This window comes from Sus scrofa, chromosome X (assembly GCF_054392235.1).
Source record: "Sus scrofa isolate SSC_HxYL_T2T_F1_AM1 chromosome X, Sscrofa_HxYL_maternal_Yorkshire_Landrace_v2.0, whole genome shotgun sequence".
NCBI lineage: Eukaryota > Metazoa > Chordata > Mammalia > Artiodactyla > Suidae > Sus > Sus scrofa.
In genome coordinates, this window is record NC_139401.1 from 23,752,084 (window position 1) to 23,777,540 (window position 25,457).

The following is a 25,457-nucleotide window of genomic DNA, read 5'->3' on the forward strand; positions in this document are numbered from 1 at the left end:
TTCTTATCCTTTCTAGGATTTAAAAAGCTGTCTTGGAGTTCTCTGGTGGCTCAGTGGGTCAAGAATCTGGTGGTGTCACTGCTGTTGCGCAGGTTTGATCCCTGGTCCCAGAATTCCACATGCCATGGGCGTGGCCAAAAAAAAGCTATCTTGTTTTAAAGCTTGGAAAAAATTACTGCTTTGAGACTTTAAAAAACTATCACAAAAAGCATTTTGAGGAGTTCTCATTATGGCTCAGCGGTTAGCAAACCTGACTAGCATCCATGAGAATGCGGGTTTGATCCCTGGCCCTGGTGGGTTAGGATCTGGCGTTGCCGTGAGCTGTGACGTAGGTCAAAGATGCAACTTGGATCCCGAGTTGCTGAGGCTGTGGCTACAGCTCTGAATGGACCCCTAGCCTGGGAACCCCCATATGCTGAGGGTGCAGCCCTAAAAAGACAAAAAAAAAAAGGCATTTTGAAATGAAAGCATTTATTACCTTTTAAAAACTGTGATCTGAAAACTTTAAATTGGCCATTTTCTCCTCTAACAATCTTTTAGTTAATGCAATTGTGTGCATGCATATATGCATGTAAAGCAGAAAATGTGAGAAATTAATTCTGAATGTTCTCAATATATATAATCTGTATTTAGGGTTCTTCTAAATATAGATATATATATATATATATTCAAAGAAATAGCTAGCCATTACTACTGGGTAAGAATTCCATGATTTCTCCCTCAGTGTCAAAATGTTATCTAATCTACTGATTAAATTTTAATCTTTAAAGGTAATTTGGGGTTTTTTTGTTTATTTTTCTTTTACGGCTGCACCTGCAGCATATGGAAGTTCCTAGGCTAGGGGTTGAATCGGAGCCGCAGCTGCTGGCCTACACCACAGCCACAACAGATCTGGGCTGTGCCTGTGACCTACACCACAGCTCACCACAACACTGGATCATTAACCCACTGAGTGAGCCAGGATCGAACCGGCATCCTCATGGACACTGGTCAGGTTCTTAATCCACTAAACCACAACAGGAACTCCAAAGGTAATTTGTTTATATCACTCTTAATGTTGAAAGAATTAAAATGAAACTGGCAATATAATTGAAACAGGCATTTCCATAGAGCTTACTACTACCTTTATGTGATTAAAAATTTACAATTTAAAAAAATCTACAAAAATGGGCTATGGTCTAAAAAATCATTTCAGGCTTTCAGCCAGCCAATTTAAGGTACTATAAGCTGTTTCACCCTCAAGAGAATTTTTCACATGCCCAACGTTCTTAAACTAAACCAAAGAAACAATTTTAAAAAAGGCTAATTTCTTTCCAATTTCAGTACAATAATAATAAAGCACTGCTAGAAATTAGACTGCACAACCCTAAGAGGTAGAAACTAATGTAATTTTTAAAGATTTAAGACCATTTTATCACCTGATTATACTAATATTTAGACAGCACAACTAAGTTCTAGAATTCACAATTTTATTACAATTTTTCCTATTTATGGAAATACTCTCAACTGTGTAAATATTTTAATTTTATTTATAAATATGTAAGAGTAGAAGGAAAGGTTTAATTCTAAAACTAACTCCTGAATGAGCAAGTCTTACCTATGACACATATAACATTTTCTGGGTAAATATTAAATTTGAAAATTAAAACTTTAAAGCCTTAATATTCCCCCCTAGATCCTTTCCTGCCCCTAATCATTTCTCCAGCCATTTTCTCTTTCTTTCTCTTTTCTTCATCTCTTGCTCACGGTTGTGGAATGTGTAAATTCCCAGGCCATGGATTGAACATACGCCACACTTGTAGCCTGCACCTCAGATGCGGGAACTCGAGTCCTTAACCTGCTGTGCCACAAGGGTACTTCCTTTCTAGTCATTTTCTGACTTCTCTGATGTTTTTTGTTTCTCTCCCTCTCTTTATTGTTCCCAGTTCATTAAAAAGGTTTTCTCCTTTTACAAGTAAACCTAACTGTCCCCATTTCACGTCTTCCTTTCCTTTTACTTCAGTTAATTTCCAATTCTATGCTTTTGTTTTCATCTCATTTGTATTTAAAAGGAAAATCAGGAGTTCCTGTTGTGCCACAGTGGAAAGAATCCGACTAGGATCCATGAGGATGCAGCTTCAATCCCTTGCCTCACTCAGTCAGGGATCCAGCTTTGCTATGAGCTGTGGTGTAGGTCAGATGCTGGGACGGGGACGCAGCTCAGATCCTGTGTTGCTGTGGTGTAGGCCAGCAGCTGTAGCTCCAATTCGACCCCTAGCCTGGGAACTTCCACATGCTGCAGGTGTGGCCCTAAAAAAGGAAAAGATCTATCAGTTAATGGGTTTGCTTTCTGAATAGAAATTTTCAATCAGTCAAGTGCTAGATTAGTCTAAACATTGTTATAGTGCCTAAGTGAAGGAATCTTGAAGAGTACACAGCACCTAACTTTACACAGATGTGTCCTTGCTCAGATAATTTCATTACCAAGTGGGTTGTGCCTCATCACACAACCCAAGCATGACACATTAAGACTAAATTTCCTTCATTGTTAACACTATATAAACTAACTTTGCTGATAAAGAAATATTTGGAAGATTATCAGTGTTTTGTGAAGAACTGTTGCAACAACCACTATGTTCTTAGGAAGTTACTAAAGGTCTTATTTAGATATACTTGGATACTGAATTTGTAATTTGATTTGAATACTATCAGTTTCAAGGTGAGTCCACGATACATTATCCCCATTTTATTTTATATTTTTTTTTGTCTTTTTGTTGTTGTTGTTGTTATTGTTGTTGTTGTTGTTGCTATTTCTTGGGCCGCTCCCGCGGCATATGGAAGTTCCCAGGCTAGGGGTTGAATCGGAGCTGTAGCCACCAGCCTACGCCACAGCCACAGCAACGCGGGATCCGAGCCGCATCTGCAACCTACTCCACAGCTCACGGCAACACTGGATCGTTAACCCACTGAGCAAGGGCAGGGACCGAACCAGCAACCTCATGGTTCTAGTCAGATTCGTTAACCACTGCGCCACGACAGGAACTCCCATTATCCCCATTTTAAACTGTAGCTTTTAAAGCCACAAATTCTGCTCCTTACATAAAAGACATTTTTTAAAAAGTATTAGGCCTTTCTGAAGCATTAATTTTCATTATAATCCTAGGATTAATATTCACTAGTAATGAATTTATCTTTTTAGGAGACTATCAAAATTATCTCAAAGCTGTAAATATCCTTACAACAACAAACTTATAAAATGCAGCTATGATTTGTTAAATCCAAATATATTCTCAGCAAAAGAGAACTAACATCTTTTATCATTAAAACATAAGCTTTGCTCTTTAAAAGTTATATAAACCCAATTTTGGGGGGATATGATGAATTACATTTAACAGATTGGGAGGGAAAGCACATAAGAATGTCTGAATATAATGAGCTAGTTTATAAAACAAAATATTTAGAATAAAACAGAATCCATCTATATAATCTGATTCCTTAAATAAAAGATTTTCTTTCCTTTTGAAAAATTTTAAGATTTTATGACTATGATTAATACAATTTCTAAGGGGATCATTGGTATGCTAAATCTTACCTTATACATATTTATGATACTGAAGATGCCCTGGGTTCAAAAATATTAAAATGTCACTTTACTAAAAAAACAACATATGGGTATTTTAATGAATAATTTAACAATTTTGCTAAAAAGCTATTTTCTGTACGAAAAAGTATAATATGCATTTTGCCAAATATACATTTACCTCATAAAATGTTTTCAATAAAGCAATAATTATTTAAAAAAAAAAGAGCAAAAAGAGCAAAGTTTAAACTATTTAAATCTTCAAGTCACTGAAAGTCAGAATGACAAATGTCAGGCCTTATCTCTCTTAACAGATGCAAAGACCATTAGAGCAAATGCCACAGACATTTGCATTAAGTAAAAGCTAAAATTGATGTCTAGTTTTAAAACTGGAAATCCATTACAAAATGAATCATAAGAATACCTACATAACTATGTCAAAAGGACAAAATCCTTAAGTTCATTTTCAGCCTTCCTTGATTATACAGTGAAAAACCACAGAATCATGCTTTCACATCTTATATTTTTTTCAATGCCATTAAACTTCTTAGGCTGTTTCATTCATGCAAATGCATGAGAACTCAGAACTCTGCAACAACCTCCCAACCATGGCCACAGAGTTAACTACATGCTTCCTCACATCAGGGTCCTCGCTCTACCCAAGTGGCTTAGACTGAGAAGCAGGCAGACCCAAGCTCCTGTCTGGACAGTGCCACTTATTCTGGGATTAGAATAGATTCCTAACCTTTCTGAGCATGTTTTCTTATCTGTAAAATAGAGATAACCTGTAGATTCTACCTATGTGAACAGCACTCAGTGCATGGCCTGGCATAGACGTGAAAGGTGTTCAGAATCACTGCCTCTAAGGAACCTGGTGAGGAAATCTGAAAGTTTTGGTCTCCTGGGTGATGATCCTGTCCCACAGGGTATTCAGTACAAAAGTTAAGACAGTCTGTTTTCAGATGGGGAGAAAATCCAGTAGAGGACTAGGAGAGAAGATACCACAGAAGAATAAACCCAAAGATTTTAGCACAGCTGGAGGGCATTTTCCAGGTTCCTGGAATCAGTGAGGGCTATTCCTTGGGGAGAGGCAAAATGGCCCCTTTTGAAACTACTGCTTAGATCTGATCATTACTACTAAAGGAAGAATTAAAATCTCTAAAGGTTCCTTCACCAATCACTTTTGTTCAATCACTTTTTCTTTTCCTGAGACCAGGGAAAGGATCCTGACGAAGAGATGCTATACCCAAGTTATCTTCATCAGCTATTCCACAGAATAGTTAGGCAGGTAAGTTCACTTTAAACTGTACAGAGTATTTCTAAAGACTAGGAATCCCGGATTGCTGACTGTATGCCTATTTAGCAAGTTTCTACAGCACAACTTACTTCTTGAACTTCTAGAGTAGCGCTGTGCAACACAAACAGAATCTGAGCCAAAAACGTGAGCTGAAGATGTAATTTTACATGTACTAGTAGCCATATTTTAAAAAGTAAAAAGGTGAAATTGATTTTAGCATATTTTATTTAACCCAATATATCCAAAATATCATTTCAACACATAATCAATGTAAGTATGATGTAATTTATATCCTTTTTGTCATCCTAATCTTTGAGGTCTCAAATTAGACTTGTCACATTTCAAGTAGTCAAAAGCCACAAGCAGTGACCTTATTGAACAGCGCAATTCTAGAGTTATAGATATACACTACTTTTTTTAAGAAGAAAGAATAATCTTTTGACACTGATTTTTGTTTGCTTGCTTGCTTGCTTGTTTAGGGCCACACCCACGGCATATGGAGGTTCCCAGGCAAGGGGTCTAAATTGGAGCTGTAGCTGCCGCCCTATGCCAGAGCCACAGCAACGCCAGATCCAAGCCATGTCTGCAACCTACACCACAGCTCACGGCAACACCGGATCCTTAATCCATTGAGCAAAGCCAGGGATTGAACCCACAACCTCATGGTTCCTAGTCGGATTTGTTTCCTCTGCGCCACCAAGGGAACTCCCGACACTTTAGTTTTAATTCCAATAAATTGAATGGAAGGGCTCCAAATTTTTTTAAAAGGAGGGAAATTTTACGAATCTAAAAGAAATCTAACACAGAATAGTGTGAATAACTCTTGATTTTAGTCATAAGATTGGGTTACTTAGCCTAATACAAAAGAGAATGGCAAATGCTAAGCTTAATCAGAGTTGCTAAATGGTTTTCTAAGACTTTCTCTGGAATCACACCAATATTTTCCTGTGATTGTTTCTGAAAATACATGATGGTAAAAAGTAGATGTGTTAACAGGAAATATAAAGAAGAGAGAAACTAAATTAATACCAACACAAGGAAATCATCTGAGAGAAACTAAATTAATATCAACACAAAGAAATCATCTGATAAATCCAGAATGTGGGAATACACCAAGACCATGAGTAATCTGATTTTTCTCAAAACAAAAAGTGGGGGACTATTTTAGATTAGGAAAGATTAAACAGACATAATAGCCAAAAGCAAAGCATAAACCATGACTGGATTCTAAGGAATTTGAGGGACAAGTGGGAAATTTTGAACATGAGCTAGCTATTATATAGTATTAGGATTTTACTGTTAATCTACCTGGGTAGAAATGGTATTGAGCTTGGGTAGGAAAAAGTCTTCATTCTTAAAAGAGGCATGTTAAGTATTTAGGGATGAGGTGTCATGATGTTCTCTATTTTTAAAGGTTCAGCAAAGGGAAAAACATCTACATAAGCAAATATGGTAAAATGTTAACAGTTCCTGAATTTAGGTGATAGCTATGTAAGCTATTTATTATATATACTATTCTTTCAACTTTTTGTATGTTTGAGCATCCTCAACCAAAAACAGGAAAAAGAAGAGACAATTCTAGATTAAGAGAGACATAATAGGAGTTTCCGTTGTGACACACAGTGGAAACGAATCCAACTAGTAACCATGAGGTTGCGGTTTCAATCCCTGGCCTCACTCAGTGGGTGGTGTGAGCTATGGTGTACGGTCACAGACACCACTTGGATCCAGTGTTGCTGTGGTGCAGACTGGCAGCTGTAGCCCGAGTAGACCCCCTAGCCTGGGAACTTCCCTATGCTGCAGGTGTGGCCCTAAAAAGCAAAAAAAAAAAAAAAAAAAAAAAAAAGAGAGAGAGAGAGAGAGACATAATAACCAAATGTACTATATGAACCTTGATTAAATCTTTAAAAAAAAAAAAGCTTCAAAAAGACATTTTTGGGACACCTGAGAAAATTAGAAAATGGAGTGGATATTACATGATATTAAGGAATGACTGTTACTTTCAATAACTGTATTATGGTTATGCAGAATTTCCTCACTCTTGGGAGATGAGATGCATGCTGAAGTAGTTAAGGAGAAAATGTCCTGTCTACAACTTTCTTGGAAATGGTTTGGCAAAAAACCAAAAATTTTACATAAAGGCACACACCCTCTTTAACCTACCTAGCTAGCTAAATCCAGTGTGGCAAAATGACAACTACTGACCTTCAAGATTTGTCTATGAGTGATCATTCTACTATTCTTCCAGCTTTTTTTTTTTTTTTTGTCTTTTTGCTATTTCTTGGGCCACTCCCGTGGCATATGGAGGTTCCCAGGCTAGGGGTCCAATCGGAGCCGTAGCCCCCAGCCTACGCCAGAGCCACAGCAACGCGGGATCCGAGCCGCGTCTGCAACCTACTCCACAGCTCATGGCAACGCCGGATCGTTAACCCACTGAACAAGGCCAGGGATCGAACCCGCAACCTCATGGTTCCTAGTCGGATTCGTTAACCACTGCGCTACGACGGGAACTACCCGGCTTTTTTAATATATTTAGAAAGTCATATAGTAGTTTTTAAAAATTTAAAGCTAAAAATAAAAAATGCATATCAATATTCCATTTTACTAAATTTCAACAAATAAGATAAAACCACAAATCAAAATTACCTATGCTCTTTTCCTCATACAGATCTTTGTAATTAAAAAGGACCAGCACAGATGTACTGTCTTCATTTCTGTGCCCCTTCTGGTTCCATGCATATATAATGGATATTAAAATGGCCTTGTTTGAGACCTGCAGAATGCTGAGTACAGGAAAAATAGATGGGCCCTATTTTCAAGGAGCTCAAAAGAGTATGGTGTAAAATAGTCCAAATTCTTATTTCTCAACCAAATTTTTCATTTTAGTTTAGTTTCTGAAGTTTAATTTCTAGAGATAAGGTCTCAAATCTGCCTAACTTAGGGTTTTTCAACATTTAGAAAGCAGCATGATAAATACCTCTCACATTCCACCAAGAATCACAGACTACCTTCTCTTTCATTTATCTTACCAATATCACCAATAAAATTTGGAGATTTATATTTTCAAAACTGGCAGGGTGTTCCCGTCGTGGCGCAGTGGTTAACGAATCCGACTAGGAACCATGAGGTTGCGGGTTCGGTCCCTGCCCTTGCTCAGTGGGTTAACGATCCGGCATTGCCGTGAGCTGTGGAGTAGGTTGCAGACGCGGCTCAGATCCCGCGTTGCTGTGGCTCTGGCGTAGACTGGTGGCTACAGCTCCGATTTGACCCCTAGCCTGGGAACCTCCATGCGCCATGGGAAGTGGCCCTAGAAAAGGCAAAAAGACAAAAACAAACAAAACAAAACAAAAAAAAACTTGCAGATTTCACTGTGGCCAGGGCCTTACTTGGTTTTCCTAAGAGATTATTTAACTCAAGATGGAGGCCTTAATGACATTTTTATTCTGATGAAATTCCCAATACCTGGCCAATAAGTAATAACCACCTCCTATGTTATATATGCAAACAGAATCCATCAGAAGATACAACTGATGCTTTATATGATTTACAAAATTACTCCAAGGTGTTAACTTTCAGCCACTGTCACTACTGACCACCCTGAACTGATAGTTGGAAAATAAAAAGGCTCTCTAACTCAGCCCTTAAAAAATCACTTGCTGCTAACAATTATCTATCACGTTGTCCTACAAGAGGGAAAATTTTATTTTCTACTGCACAAATACTTCCATCTAGACTAAAGTTGGGAGGGAGGTTTGTTTTAGTAGTGGGGAAGCACTTGCATCTAACATATAAAGACAAAACAGGATTTCCCACACAATGAGAGCAATAAAAACAATATTAAGGAAAAAAATCAAAACCTAAGAGACAAATGATTTACATAGTTGATGAGGGGCTGACTATCACTGAACCAAAAATAATTAAGAAATGTATTCGCAGACGTGGCTCAGATCCTATGCTGCCATGGCTGTGGCGTAGGCTGGTAGCGGCAGCTCTGATTCAACCCCTGGCCTGGGAACTTCCATATGCTGTGGGTGCGGCCCTAAAAAGACCAAAAATATATATATATATATATTCTTTAGCTTAAATTATTTCTGCTCTATCAGTACATTCTGAGAATAAAGGATAAAATCCCACAAAATTTAGTTATCCATTAAAAGTATAAGTTAATGCTATTTCACAGCATTTCAGGAGGAAAAAAAAAGACATGCCAGGCGGCTGTTATCTGAAGGTGCAAATCTGTTTATTTTTCAAATGGTGTAAACAAACCTCCTTTGCAAACACTGTATTTTTATCACCAGGTCTGGTAACTAAAGCTGAGGAACTACCTCACCTGAAGGGTGTCGACCAAAGCTGTAAGTATGCTTTCTAGAAAGAAGAAAAGATGCAAGAGGTAAACAGAGCCCCAGAAATAACCATGTGATTAGAAACCAATTAAGTTAAGCAATTACTGAAACTGCTTTCTCCTCTTTGGGCAAGAAATGATCACAAGTGAGAGTCTGATATAAAAATGAAAAATGCTTATACGCAAAAAGGTCAAGGCAGTTTTGGAGAAAGACAATTTTAAGATAGCAGAACTATTACACGGTAAAATGTGCAAGGGGATGTTTGATCAATGTAGATAGGATTTATAGTCTGTTAAGAAATGCCAAAACAACGGTTTTAGACATAAACATGTTTTCATGGTTAAACTTAGTTAGTATTCACAGTGAAATGGTGGGGGTGGGGTGGGGAGATGGGAGAACTAGGTAAGAGAAGGGAAGAAAATAACCACCAGAGCCTGCTGGTTTTCAAGAGCTATTTTACATTTCCTTACTACATTTTAGAGGAATACGAAACTGTGTTAATGTTTTTCATTCAGAACTACGAAACTTCTCTCAACTCTAATTTCAGCATGTATCACTTAAATTAAAATTAATTTTTAAAAAGAGAGCTAGACTGACCCAGTTCAGATTTAATTACTCTGTGAAAAGAAAGAAAAGTTAAAGCAAACTTATAATATTTTGAATTAAATAATTATGCTTCAACTTTAAAAGTGCTTTTAAAATGAAACTACTCTACCACCTACCTGGTTCATCTTTTACCCATAAAATGTTTTAAAAAAACGTAAATGCACAACAAATTAGACTTCTTACACATAAACTATTCTTAAAAACTATTCATTCTCTTTTTGGCTCCTGACCAAGCCTGGGAATCTTATCTATAAAGACACACTGCCTTATTACCTAAATTGTGAGTACTGTCTATTGCTTTCAAATGCACTAACCTTCTCAAAAACACTGGATGGGGTCATCAAACAAAACCTGATGTTCTGAATGATGGTATCGGTATGTCTCCAGCGTCTTCTATCATGCCGCAGCCAAGACTGCACAGCCTCGTACAGCTCTATCTCTGGGAACCTGCTCAGATGATCATTATCCAAGTAAGACATGAGCTTCTCAAAGCTCAGATAAGACAGGAAGTCAGGCCTGGACATGAGTGGTACAAAGTTGTCTAGCAGAAAGGCGTCCAACTTCTCCCTGACTCCCTCGATGTTTACACCGAAATCATCTAAGAGTCTCATAATTTCTGCACAATTTTCTAAGCAGATTTTCGCTAATAGAAAAGAGCAGCAGAACTTCACCACTTCTATAAGCTGAACATACATGGCAGCCTGAAGAATCTCATGAACAGTACTCATACTCAGTTCTATAGTTCCATAATACATAAACTGAAGGACGTGACTGAAACCTGTAGCAGTAAGACCTTTTAAATGAATTTTGTCCTGATCTCGCTCTCTCATGTCTGCAGTAAACATAATTCTGAAGTAATCACTCTGGGTGGCCAAGAGTGCTTTATGGGCTTGGAACTGATGATCTTCAATAACCAGAGTGACATCAAGAAGCAATCCCTCCTCATACAGTGCTCTGAACCCAGCAGAGACACTGGTGTCATGGATGGAGGAACAGAATCCTTCCACGTCCCCTGCCATGAATCACCTGGAAAAAAAAGTAATCAAAGAAAACTGTGTTAATCATTTCCATGCATTCTGAAGACATTATTAACTTAGAACTTAATTTTTATAATTATCTCAATTCCACTGCCTAGTTCCTACATGTATAAACTATTTGGGAGAAAACAACTTAAAGGTTTGCAGGCTAATATTTTTAGCTTCGCTACCTGGGGAAAAAAAATCTATTAAATATCTACACAATAATGGTAAATTCTTAGTTTACAAATATATGCCTATCCCAGTGACTTTACATTGTTTATCAAATACATTTAAATATGTCCCCAAATTATCAACCAAAATAGATTTCCCAAATACTAAATGATGAGAAAAAGAGACAAAAAAGAAATTAAACCAAAAAGTACACTGTTGTCCTTGAAAACTCCTAGAAACTTGCCCAAAGGAAACAATCAGATAAATCTGTCAACTTGCACACACAAGAGTTTTCTTTCTAGCCTTATTTATAACAAAAAACTGGAAACTATTCAGAAGCCCAGTGACAGAAATAAATATGGCACAGTCTTATAATGGATTACTGTAACAACTAAAAATGATGGCAGCAATCTACCTGCTTTGACAAAGGATATTTATCAGGTATGGTTATGTGGAAAAAAAGCGGACAACTGTACCATACTCAGTATGTTTTTAAAACTTAAATACACACATATATACTTAGATGAGGAAAAAGTCTAGAGGAATATATACCAAAATGATGTCTGAGTAGTGGGATTTCAGGAAATTTTGTTTATTTTTCCCTATTTACTTACTTCATTAACATTATTTTAAAAAACAATGACCAGGAGTTCCCATCGTGGCATCAGAAACAACTCCAACTAGGAACCATGAGGTTGCTGGTTCGATCCCTGGCCTCGCTCAGTGGGTTAAGGATCTTGCGTTGCTGTGAGCTAAGGTTTGCAGCTGTGGCTCGGAGCCTGCATTGCTGTGGCTATAGCGTAGGCTGGCAGCTGTAGCTCCATTTAGACCCCTAGCCTGGGAACTTCATATGCCGAGTGTGCGGCCCTAAAAAGCAAAAAATAAATAAACAATGACCATATATTACTTATACATCTAAAATACAGGAGTTCCCGTCGTGGTGCAGTGGTTAATGAATCTGACTGGGAACCATGAGGCTGCAGGTTTGATCCTTGGCCTTGCTCGGTGGGTTAAGGATCCGGCGTTGCCTCGAGCTGTGGTGTAGGTCGCAGACACAGCTTGGATCCAGAGTTGCTGTGGCTCTGGAGTAGGCCAGCGGCTGCAGCTCCAATTAGAGCCCTAGCCTGGGAACCTCCGTATGCTATGGGAGCGGCCCTAGAAATGCAAAAAAAAGAAAAAAAAAAGACACAATAAATAAATAAATAAAATACAAATATGTAATTTTTAAAGGAACTGAAAAACGTACTTTTGCATATCAGAGAAATTAGGCCAAAATAGCGGAATTATAATACATCTCTTGGAGTTCCCGTCGTGGCTCAGCAGAAATGAATCTAACTAGTATCCATGAGGATGCAGGTTCGAGCCCTGGCCTTGCTCGGTGGGTTAAGGATCCGGCATTGCTGTGAGCTGTGGTGTAGGTTGCAGACTCGGCTCAGATTCCTGAATTGCTGTGGCTATGGCATAGGCCAGCAGCTATAGCTCCAATTTGACCCCTAGCCTGGGAACCTCCATATGCCACAGGTGCAGCCCTAAAACACAAAAATAATAATAATAATAGATCTCTTAAGCAGAATAAACTAATTCAGTCTATTAGACTGTTTATGAAGCAAAGTAATTTTCTTCTTTTCAACACCCCACCCCGGCTCAACTATCCATCCTCTCAACTCTCATCTTCACACAGCTCTGGGCATCCTCTCCACTGACCCATCCCTCCATCCAAGAATTCCCTCCCAACCCTTCCACTGTGCCCTGTGGAACCTCACTTTAGTGTAAACAAACTCCCCTATAGGCTCTTGACAGTCAAAGTTTTCTCTGCAGTCTAATTTAAAAAAGAACAAACAGGGAGTTTTCACTGTGGTTCAGCAAAACAAATCCAACTAGTATCCATGAGGATGAGGGTTTGATGCCTGGCCTTGTTCAGTGGGTTAAGGATCCGGCATTGCCATGAGATGTGGTATGTAGGTCACAGACACTGCTCAGATCCCACGTTGCTGTTGCTGTGGTGTGGGCCAGCAACTGCAGCTCTGATTCAACCCCTAGCCTGGGTACTTCCATATGCCGTGGGTTCAGCCCTAAAAAGCAAACAAACATACCTCTTCAATGTTGTTCTTAGAACAAACTGCTCTTCTATAGATTATAATCTATGTTCTAAGCCTTCTCTTAGCTTCCTACTGTCCTTTTTCTGAAATATGGCCTTTCTCTTAGATAAAAATCCATCTTCTGTTGCTCCTTATTACTTATCACATACACATATCCTGATCTCTCTCTCTTACCCTATGTTCACTTATGACGTTGGTACCTGGCTGAAAGTAATTTTCTTCACCTCTTCAATGTTCACATAAGATCACTCATCCAAAAACTTGATAGGCCAAGTTCCCTTACCACCTCAACTCCTACAACCACCCCCTTACTCCATTTTATGTTTTTCTTTTTTTTTTTTTTTGGCTACAGGCCAGGGATCGAACCCGTACCACAGCTGTAACCAGAGCCACAGCAGTGGCAACGTGGGATCTTCAACCAGCTGAGCCATGAGGGAACTCCCCCTTTATTCCACTTTAAAACCTATTCCCAAATCTGCTGGGCCTTGCCACAATTCAGAACTGATCCACATCTGAAATCTTAACTGTCAACTTTCCACTCTCTGGCTTGACCTCTCTTTTTATTTGGTTTATCATCTCCAAACCTTACCACTATCCTTTTCCAGCTTAGACCTTCTGGTATCAGACCCCAATTCCCAAGCTCTTTCCTTTCCCTGACTGAGTGTTTGAATGGTCCCGAAGCCCTCCAGCAAAGCAGCTGGCACCCGTCACTGCTGGCACCTGCTCTACCTCCTTCTTTAGAGAGGCCATCATTGCCATTCTCACCACTCTATCACCAGTGCCTTCCCCTTTACTTGCTAAACGAAGAGCACTTCTGCGTGCCAGACTTTATCTTATAGAGGTATGTGCAGTTGCCAAGAGTGAAAAGGCAGCTTCCATGGACATACTAAAATACATACTCTCCACTCTTGTGAGTAGGCTATCACTAGATTTTCCTACTTTGTTTGATACTCTAGTTTAACTTCTTGACATATTAACCCGTTTATTCAGTCGTTATCCGAGTCCAAGGTTATCTCAAAAAAAAAAAAAATCCAACCAAACACAGAAAAACTTTGTTAATAAACAAGAAAAGAGTCTGAAAGGGTAATACACCAAATGTTAAAAATGGTTATCTAGGGATGGTGGAAGAGCAGGCAGGTTTTTTTTTGTTTGTTTGTTTGCTGATCTGTGTTTTCTAATCTATCTTCAATGAAAGTATATTATTGCTTTTATTTATTTATTTTGTGGCACATGGTAGTTTCCAGGCTATAGGTCTAACTGGAGCTGCAGCTGCCAGCCTACCCCACAGCCACGCCAGATCCTAGCCACACCACAGCTCATGGGAACGCCGGATCCTTAACCCGCTGAGCAAGGCCAGGGATCAAACCTACATCCTCATGGATACTAGCCGGGTTCATCACTGCTGAGCCACAACAGGAACTCCTATTATTGCTTTCAAAATGCTCATTAAAAAAAAAATCTAAAAAACCCTCTAACTGTCAAATCCAAAGGTAACATCCCAGTCCCTATTTCTCAGAATCCTTCTGCAGCATGACTTATTCCCTTGGCTCATCACTCTCTCAGCTTCATGACATTATTTTCCTAATCCTCTTCCTATTCTTGGGCTACTTATTTCTCACTCTCCTTCCTGGGCTTATTTTTCTTAAGCTATCTCTTAAACACTGGTGTTCCCCAGGATTCTGTTCTTGCACCTTTTCTCTCTCATCTGAACACTGTATTTCCCTCAATGATCTCCTCTAAACCCATGGTTTCTACTGATAACCTACCTTTACCAGTGCCTTGACCATCACTGTCCCAATCTCTATCCTTACACTAGTACTTACATAGCATATCTCCTATTAGATATCTCTAGGTCCCCCACAGGCATCTCAAAATCATCATGTCTGAACAGCATCATAATTCTACCCTCTTCCCAATCAATTCTTTCTTTTGTATTTTTCTTATCAAGAGGCATTCTAGGTGCCTCTTTCTCCCCATTTGTCCCTAACTTACCTCTAAGTCTTAATGATTATACCATATAACATGTTCACTTACCTAAGACAGCAAAGTATGCACAAGATGAAATTAATATCAAAATTTTTATTAGCACTCCATTAACCCAAAAGCTATATACTTTCATTTTGGAAAGGGAAAACACAAGAGGGCTGTCTACAATTTGGAAAATAGATATAAGATATTTTAGACACAACTACGTTTGGCAGAACTACTTTACTAACACATTCAAGATTAAAGTAAGCTATCAGATCTTATTTCCTGAATTATGTTTAAAGACAAAATTAATGAGCTTAGAATTTCCCAAGTGATACAAGGCATATGTACACAAATACATACTGGGAACAAAAGGAACATCACACAGTATGATATCTGAATAATCAAACATTCTGGTTAGTAGAGGGCTATCAACATCACACTATCAATTTTCAAAATAATTAGAATAAAAAACACAAATTAAAATGGAGGAAAAATTTTGATATTTCATTATCTTTCTCACAATCATTATGGAAACAAACTATTACTCTGGCTCATCAAGATTTTACTGGTCACATTAACGTAGATTTAATAATAGAAGGTTGTGCATCAGCATTCATATACTTGAGAGAGAACTGCTTTGTTTCACTAATCTATTATTTTGACAGTGCCTAAAAAACCATATTATTTCACTTCTTGTCGAAGTAACCCTCTCTCCAGGAGTTCCCTGGTGGCTTAGCAGTTAAGGATCCAGCATTGTTACTGCTGTGGCATGGATTTGATCCCTGCTGTGGGCATGGTCAAAACAATTATAAAATAAAAATATGGGGCGTTTCTGCTATGATACTATGGGCTAAGGATCCAACTGCAACAGCTCAGGTTGCTGCAGAGGCACAGGTTTGATCCCAGCCTGGAGCAGTGTTAAGGATTCAGTGTTGACGCAGCTGTGGATTGGATTCAATCCCTGGCCCTCCCTACCTAACAGTTATCACTATCTGATAAGGCCTCAAACAGCTAATACTCACTTTTCCAAAAAAAAAAAAAAAAAGGTTCCATCTAAAGGAAACTTTTTAAAGGAGATACTATACTTTCTCCAAAAAAGTAATCTAGGTTCCAGATATTTAGCATGATGGAAATATCATAGGGCTAAGAAGCCAGGAGGGGAAAAAAAAGGAGGAGGATTGGTAAGATGTGAGGCAAAAGACCCTAAAGATACATAGTAAGGACAGCACCCACTTCCCTCTGGGCACCCAGCCCACCAAGGGGGATTCCTAGCAGGCAGGCTTCTACCCTGTGATTCTGTCCCCAGTCACATATGATCAGACTGGGGTGAGAAATATCAATCAAAATGAACAAGAACTTTTTAGAAAGGAGAGAAAGAGAAAAAGGGAATTTCCTGGTGGCCTGGGAATTGAGGATTCAGTGTTGTCACTACTGCAGCACAGGTTTGATCCCTGGGCCAGGAATTTCCACATGCTACAGAAGCGACCAAGAGAGAAAGAGAGAGAGAGAGAGGAAGAAAGAGGTGGGGGGAGGGAGACGGAGGGAGAGAGGGATGCACTGACTATGTATGACTGGAACTAGAACATGTCAAAGAGCAGCTGTGGCACCAACTTCTGCCTGCCACACAGGCTGAGGATCAGAGAAAGCCAGTCAACTGAGATAAAAGAGAAAAGCCAAGAGGAGAGGACAGGGCGTGCTCCCTGAAGCCTTCATTTTTCTAGTTCCTAGGTCCAGCTCTACTCCTGCCCTTGGGTTCTGAGAGAATCCTTACATGCTCAGAATAAATTCCCTCTTTCTACTCCCTTAGGTGGGGTTTTCCTACATATAACCAAGGTCCCTAACTAACACAGTTTTAGAACAGAAATAGCTATACTTTGAGTGAATTACTTTTTTTGGTCTTATCTATGCATCTGTAAAATAAAAGCATTCAACACGATGATCTCTAAAAATTTTTAGTCATAAAACTCATTTTTTCTACTTTTTATATGATTTTACAGATGTGTAAAGCACTATAAGTGCTATCTTTATAAAAGATATACAAAGTAAACAAATTAAAGCTATTTTTTAAATCTTAGCAATGCAATACTGAAGTTCATCTGATCTAAACTACTTCTAAAACTAATCTGTGATAGCTGGGAAATTTGCAGTGATTTTTTGTCTTTGTCTTTTTAGGGCCGCAGCTGTGGCACATGGAGGTCCCCAGGCTAGCGGTCAAATCAGAGCTGTAGATGCTGGCCTACACCACAGCCACAGCAACTTGTGATCTGAGCCATGTCTGCGACCTACACCACAGTTCACGGAAACACCGGATCCTTAACCCACTGAGCAAGGCTAGGGATCAAACCCGCATCCTCATGAATACTAGTCAGGTTCATTAACCACTAAGCCATGACGGGAACTCCTGCAGTAATTTTCTTTTCCTTGAAAAAGCTTGGCACATCTATCAATAAGACTAACAGCTTTAGAGCAGCAGCAGTATTTTATACTTTTATGGGAAACATGTATATAAGTAGAAAACAACTGTGATTAACCAACCAACATGATATAGCCTCTAAATGGTTAGCGAAGTAAGAGTACCAATCTGGAGTCAGATGCCTACATTTGAATCCTGGTTCTTATTAGCTCTGTGACCTTGGGCAAGCTACTTAGCTTCTCTGTGCTTTAATGTCCTCATCTGTAAAAAGGGGGATACTGATATTAATAGAACCTACCTCATGGTCTGCTGTGAGGATTAAACAAGTTAAGACATGTAAAGATTTAGAATGGCATAAGGCCCTTAAGTGTACCATAACATTAGGGCTTATTATTATGCCCCTTCATTTAGTGCTATTGGAACCAATAAAATAAACCTGACCCTTTGACAATCCTGTTAATTCTGGAGAAAATCCTTCTCCTTAGCAACAGCACCTCGAACCCTAGCCCATCTTCTCAGGAAAGTCTCTCAGGACCGAGGCCAGCTCAGCTTGATTGATGAAGATACTAATGCCCACAGGTGAAATTTTTCTTCAAGGTCATACAACTAGTTAAAAATAGAGTTAAGACTAGAATCTGATTTACTTACCATTAGTGTGACCTGGAGAAATTTAGTTAACTCCCTGACCTCAGTTCCCATCCATATATTAGGAATAATCATCATCCATTATTACTGAGTTGGGCTTGTGATGATAAAATAAATCAATACAAGTTAAATGTCCAGCCCACCGGAGGTCAATCAATGCTGCCTTCCCTGTTCAACTCTTACCTAATGTTCCATCACCCAAAAAACTATAGGAACTTAACACCCTTCAAATTCCCCTCAACAGACACCGCACCTCCCTAAGGTTAATCATAAAGCAAGTTTATAGGAGATCAGGAGGTGTACTGGTAGTCTAAACACTGGGCCCCATTTCCAATAGCATTGTTTTCCATTTTTCCTCATCACACGGGTATAATTTTCTAGGTCTGGGGGCTCCTTAGGCTTTTCTGACATAACAAGAGTAGCCAGTGACCCTTTATATCTGTGCTGTTCAATATGAAAGCCACTACTAATGGGGCTTTTGAATACCTGAAATGTGGCTAGACCAGAGAAGTGCTTTAAGTATAAAATGAACACCAGATTGTGAAGACTTAGTACAAATAAGGTAAAATATCTCATTATATAAAATTTTAATACTGATTACATGTTGAAATAATATTTTGGATATACTGAGTTAAATAAAACATCAAAATTAATCTCACCTGTTTTTTACTTTGTAAAACTGTGATTATGAGAAAATTTTAAATTGCATATGTGGCTTGCATTATATTCTATTGGACAGCACAGATCTATCACATCAATGTTTACGGCATCGAACACCACACTTACAAATGAACATATGAAACAAAACCAACTTGTTCACAATCCATACCCTGGAAGCAATAAAGAAAAGAAAAAAAAAAGTGAGGCTTAGATGAAAATAGAATAAAATAAAAATAGCACAAAAACACATATAAGCAAATAAAATAAAAAAGGTAATAGGAGTTCCCATTGTGGCTCAGCAGAAACAAATCTGACTAGCATCCATGAGGATGCAGGTTCGATCCCCTGGCCTTGCTCAGTGGGTTAAGGATCCAGCATTGCCCTGAGCTGTGGTGTAGGTTGCAGATGAGGCTCAGATCTGGCGTAGCTGTGGCTGTGGTGTAGGCCAGTGGCTACAGCTCTGATTCAACCCCTAGCCTGGGAACCTCCATATGCCGCGGGTGTAGCCCTAAAAATACAAAAAAGCAAAGAAAAGAGGTAAAAAACAAAGAAAAGGCTAAGCGTAAGAATACGAACAGAAAAATACATAAAATCTGTTAAGATGGGAGAATTATAGCAATTTAAGTAATAAATTAATAATTATAAGAACTAATCACTGTAGATGTAAACAAAATCAAGTAATTATAAATCAGTGAGGGCTGGGGGAAAATTCTGTTAAGGAGCTTTGAGAAAAGATATGTACTGACATTCAAAATGCTCAATGTACAAAAATTTTGTATCCTCACTTTTCAAAATAGATAATTAGATTAAGAGAAATCATGGTTTACAAACCTATATACTCTTGGCCTTTTCACTTCTGTATTTTATACTTAGCCTTCAGAATTTCAAATGGTAGTTTTTTTTCTAAAGGGGAGCCAATTTAAACTAAACGATAAGGCATACTCATACTACTAGGAAAGAAATACTGGAGTTTGTCCTGTTCCATAAACTTGGCACTGACTAAAGAAAAAAGAAAGCCTCACATTTTCTATGCATGAGAATGATCAGTATAGCAATTCTCAAAGTGTGGTCCGGGTAGAATTGGGGCCCTCATCTCCTAAGAGGACTTCACAAGGTCAAAACGATTTTCATAATAATAATTTAAAAAGTGATTTGTCTTTTTTACGTTCTTTCAGTGTTTTCTAGAGACTGCATGTGATATCATAAGATACTAAATGCAGAAGCCGATAAGAAGCCCATTGTCTTATCAAGACAGACTTTAGAGAGATTTGCAAAAATGTAAAACGATACCTCTTCTCACCAAGTTTTTTGTTTTGGGAAATAGTTATTTTTCATTAAAAATGTTATTTAAACTAACATGTAATGGGTTTTTGGAATGAATTATAAGTAAGCATTTTTTAAATGTCCCAGTTTTAATTTCTAATATGGTCAATATAAATAGACACAACCCACATGAACAAAAGCTCTTGAGATCCCAATAATTTTAAGAGTATAATGAGATCCTGAGATCAAAAGGTTGGAGTACCCTGATAACACACACATATACAAAACAACCTCTTCTTACCTCTGCTGTGAAAGACTATTACTGCTATTTATATCACAGAAATTTCTAACAGTTCAAACTCTCTAGTGACCAGTAAAGAAAAGTCTGGTGGGGGTAAAATTGGACAGGAAATTAAAGGCAAAGAAATTAAATACTTCCTTTTCAGTCAGAAGGCCGTCATTCTGATTGGAAGGCAAAATTCTAGGCAATTAAGAAGATGTTTCAAAATTAACTAACCTCCATGTTTATGCCATAAACAATAATTTAATGCTTTCACATTCCTCCCACAGCTGTTTGAGCATTCATACAAAACCCTCATTTATTCAGAACAAAAGCTAGATGTTCAGAGGTTGATATACTTATCTTCAATGAAAAATTTAAATTATTTCATACTACCTATCTTCCTCAAACTGTTAGTCTACCGATCAATGTTGATGCCTATGCAGAAAATGCCATACTTGCATACTAAAAAGAAAATGCAAGGTTTACTATGGGTAAAAATGTAACTAATTTCTGAGTCATAAAATTTCTCTCAATTTCTGTAACTTATAAAGTAAAAAGTCTTTTATTCAACAATCTCAAAGCAGCCAAATTCTCAATCTAAAAAGGAAGAAAAATTTGAAAACAGACTAACTTTATTAGCTTTATCAGCAGTCATTTTACCCTTAGATACACTACTCAAACTGACAAACAACTCAATCTAATATTTGAGGAAAGGCTGTCTAGGTTAACTTTAATTTGTTTAGTACTGGAAATTCTTTCTTTTCCATCAAAATGTTTTTATAACTCAGTACCAACTTGCAAATGACCATTTAACTAAGCTTTTAAGAAAGCTGAGTCCTCCAGCCTCCTGGTTGGCACCTATTATCTAAATTACTTCACTTTTCAGTTATGTTTAGCATTTAGTCATCCTATAATACAAGAAACCTTATTAGAAAAAGGAAAAAAATTGTTTCAATGCTATTTTTTCATCAGAAGGTTTTTAATTTAATGCTCCTCTGCTTATTCCTCACTACGAGTAGTAGTAGTCCAAGAGTGATGTCATGGAAAACAGCTTCCCTAGCCTTTAGAGACTGGATCCAGTGAGAATTCTAGGAAAAGCCTCTATTGGGGAATAAAACCAAAAATCTTCTAAGTCATATCCTAACATGAAATCATCAATACTATCTATGCTAACATCTTAGTTCTGCATGTACAACTAAACTAAACCTTTTGGGAGGTCTTGATGTTATGATATAGATTCCCTGCAAATCTTTAAATGATGCAGAATCATTAACTAAATTCAATGATCTTATCAGAGACAAAGAATAAGTCTTCTATCTATTTGTATTTGATTAGGCCTTCCACTTTCGGACTAGTAGCAGTACAACATATACCCATGGCAAAGATGAACTATGAGTTCCTCCAATGATTCCTAAAATGGCTATAATAATTATCTCCTAATTTCTCCCCCTTGTTCACCCTTTCCCAGATATACTGGCCTCTTCGATGATTATTGAAAAACAGCCACACACCCACCTTAAGGCCCTTGTACTTGCCATTCCCTTTGCCTGGACCACTAATTCCAATATACACGGCTCCCTTCATGTCTTTCCTTCAGCATCTTATCTCAGTGAGGCCTTCCCCCGAACCCTTTCTTTAAAATCTAAAATTCCCCCCTTTTCTGCTTTATTTCTCTCCATATTATATTAAATGGAAATATAGACTATTTTCTTTATTTAGTTTACTTTTTTTTGTTTTGTTTTTTGGTTCGTTGACTGTTGTATCCCCAGAATCTTTCTAGGTGCTTGGCACATAAGTGTTTAGTATACATTTGTGGGATGAATAGATAAATTTAAAACCCTCACAACCCTAACTATCCCTGATTTAGAGATGAGAAAACTCAAAACTCACAGAGGTTAAGTAACTTGCCCAAGACTATGATTCTTAGTAAGTGGTAGCATTGGGGTCAGCCTGACTTTGGAGCCTTGATTCTAACCACTATTCTGCAATGCTTCCCCAATAACTGCCTTTCATTTCTCTTCAATAAAAAACCTCACACCAGCTACAGCATTCCAATTCAGTGGAAATAAATGCTAACAAATTAATCCAACCCCTCAAAAGCTACATATTTATTCTCCTCACAGTTAATATTATTTACTCCCAAAATTTCTACAATGGGAAAGGGCAAGTTTGACATTAGGCCAGCTACATAATTTTCGGGGCCCAAGGCAAAAATGAAAATGTGGGGCCCCTTGTTCAAAAGCCCGGAAAAAAGTGTCATTAAAGGTACTAAAATACACTAAAAGATACGTCGCCTTTCTTCGGACGTATCTCTCAACTTGTGATTATTTTTTAATGTTATTTAATGCATTCTAAGTAAAGAAAAATTAAAAATTTAAATTATCATGAATTTTACTGTTCACCTTTATATTGTATAATGCCAGTTTTACGTGAAGAATATTAAAACAAGTTTGGGGCCCTTATGAACACCCAGGAAGGCATGCCAGCCCTGGTTCCAAGATTTTAGCCCCAAGCAACCCAACTCAAGGCAGAGAGAAGGCCAAACCCTGAAATTCCCAATAAAGCACTAATTTGCCAAAATTTTATCTTCAGGACAAGCGATAAGTCCAATGTATAAAAGCTAGCACATTAAAGTAGGCTCTTCCTTTTACTAATTTAATCTTGCCTGCCTTATATTATTCTGTCTTTTTACAAAATGCAAAAGCATATTCTGAAAGACAACCAGTATTAGATTATAAATTTAATAAAACATCTCAGGAACAAACTCAGAAAACCATTTGTTAGCTAAAAATAACAATATACTTTTAAAAAAGCTTCTCTTTCACTTTTTGTGGATAATCTTTAAAAGCCAAACTATACAACATTTCTGATGTGCCAAATAAGAATGATTCCACATTGATCTGTTACATGTATATATTATAAATTCTGACAAATCCGATTTTCAAACCACAAATATTTATGATTTATATATCCTATTATGCCCCCTCAAGTAAGTCGGCAATACAAAGTGCAAATTAACATCCTTTACCACTGAAAAACTGGTTCTAAGCATCTAATTGTCGTGTTGATTAAAAAAGGGAATTAAATTACATAAATATTGCATTAAGTGTCAAAAAGTTGAAATTTTCTACACATTTCTAGGTCTATTAAGATTTAAAGAAAACCGAATGAATTTATAAGCTCTCCAAAAACAATTTTCAAATTAGTAGCTATTCAGGCATCTTGTTCCCTAGATACGAAAAATAAGCATTAATATTATATGTATAACTGAATCAGTGTGCTGTACACCTGAAACTAACACGACATTGTAAATCAACTCTATTTCTATTTTAAAAAGAAAGAAAAATAGGCTTTAAAATTAGAGTATACATTTTAAAAGCATTTTCTAGATTACAATTTAATCAGATTAACAAAAGAAAATGTAAATTCAAAAAATATTAAGACTAAGCCAACGTAAGGTGTTTAATATTCCGAGTAAGGAAAAGGGCATAAGCGGCCTAGAAAAATGAAAAGCAAAGCACCACAGTAACGTTACATTTGAATTAAAGAATACCGTTATTTAAATAAGCAGTTAGCATTTCGTAGGAAGAAGGCCAGGCAACGTGACTATTATATATCTAGTCGAGTCACAGCACTGCTTCGCTATTCCGTACTTACTGCTTATACTTATAATATAGAAATAAAGAGGCAGCAACAGTTAGCCACTACAACATTAACCGCTCTGGCGAAGGTTACTTTAAAAATCGCCTTGCATTTTTACAACACTTTACAGCTATAGATTATTTTCACATATATGACCTCATACAGTCCTCACTATCCTGTGATGTGGCTATTACTGACTACATTTCATAGATAGGAAACCGAGGTTCGGTAAGCGATTTTCTGAGAGTCACCCAGTCGAACCCAGACCTTCTGATTCCGCGTTTTCTGCCTCGCATTTCGCATAGTTCTATTTCAGGCATAAACAGAATTTTTAAAGGGAAAGAATGGGTTAGGGAGAAAATAATCATGGTACCTGCAGCTGTGTGCTGCAAAAAATGGCTGAATTATGCTTCTTCCCTTTTTTTTTTTTTTTTTTTTTTTTTTGGCCTGGAAAAAAATTAAATTTCAAACAATTTTAACTAAACTCAAAGATAAATTAGATCCCGGCGTTTACCAAATGTATGACTGAGGTCGGTGCAGAAAGGGCTACCGAATCCGTGCCTAGCGCGGGGCCGCGGACGAAGCCCGGGCTCCCGGAGGCCGGAGGGCCAGGGGCGGCTACGCACCTCGGGGGTCTGTCCAACCTCTAGTGGACGGCAGTCTGCATCAGGAAGAAGCGGGCCGGCTGGCCGGGCGATGGGCGGTCGGGCGCCGGGACGGCACTCGGCAGGCTTCTCGAACGTCTACAAGGGGCCGCTCCCGGGCCGGGCCGGGGCGCTCCGGCGGGGGGCGAGTCTGCGCGCCTGCGGCCCCCACGAAACCAGTCCTGGGAAAGAAGACAGCGCTGAGACGCTAGTCAAGACAGTCGGGCTCGGCGCGAGGCGGCGCGGCGTCGGGGCCGGGCCCGGCCTTGGCAACGCCAGGAGCCTCGCAGCGCCCTGCGGGGTTCGGCAGGAGGGCCGATTCGGCGCCTCGGGTGGAAAGAGGGGCTGGGGGGCCGCGGGCAGCGGCAGAAGCGCCGGCGGGCAGCGGCAGAAGCGCCGGCGGTGGCGGCGTCAACGACGGCGTCTCCGGGCTTCTGCCCCGAAGCGCGCGGAGCCTCAGGATCACCCACGCCGGGGGTGGAGGAAGGCGGGAAAGGGGCGGGAAAGGGGCGGGAAAGGGGCGGAGCGAGCGGGGCCACGAGCCAGGGGCCGCTCCGGGCCGCGCGCCCCCTGTGGGCCGCGGGAGCCGCCCGGGGCCCGCCCAGTGAGGCGGGGCCCGTCGGCAGGGGGCTCCATGCGCCGTCGTCGCAACGCGGAAGGCTGCCACGCGGGTAGGGAGGTCGAAGGGTGGGAATGCGAGAGTTGGAGCGCGGGCCCGTGAGGCGCCCTGGGCCCCAACTGGCGCCTCGAGGGGGCCCGCGAGGGCCGCGGCCCAGAGGGTGTTTACCTTCCCCCTGGTCGAGCGCCAATGCCGCCATCTTTCAGCCAACGCGCGTCACTTC

General features: G+C 39.1%; 1 protein-coding gene across 10 annotated transcripts in view; it reads right to left on the reverse strand.

The window, feature by feature from the left end:
- KLHL15 (kelch like family member 15) overlaps positions 1-25,457 on the reverse strand; it is a 38,086-nt gene extending 12,629 nt beyond the window's left edge. For 5 of the 10 annotated variants that reach the window (XR_014835832.1, XR_014835831.1, XR_014835828.1 and 2 more), the window contains exons 1-3: positions 25,403-25,457; positions 24,598-24,797; positions 10,120-10,831 (exon numbers count right to left, since the gene is read on the reverse strand). Coding sequence is in view for 4 of the 10 variants with exons in the window: in XM_085008763.1 (XP_084864889.1) it covers positions 10,120-10,824 (705 nt within the window). In the remaining 6 variants the exon portion in view is untranslated. Of the gene's footprint in view, positions 1-10,119; positions 10,832-24,597; positions 25,105-25,402 lie in introns of those variants that run through there. The other 5 variants (XR_014835830.1, XR_014835829.1, XR_014835827.1 and 2 more) reach the window with 1 other exon arrangement.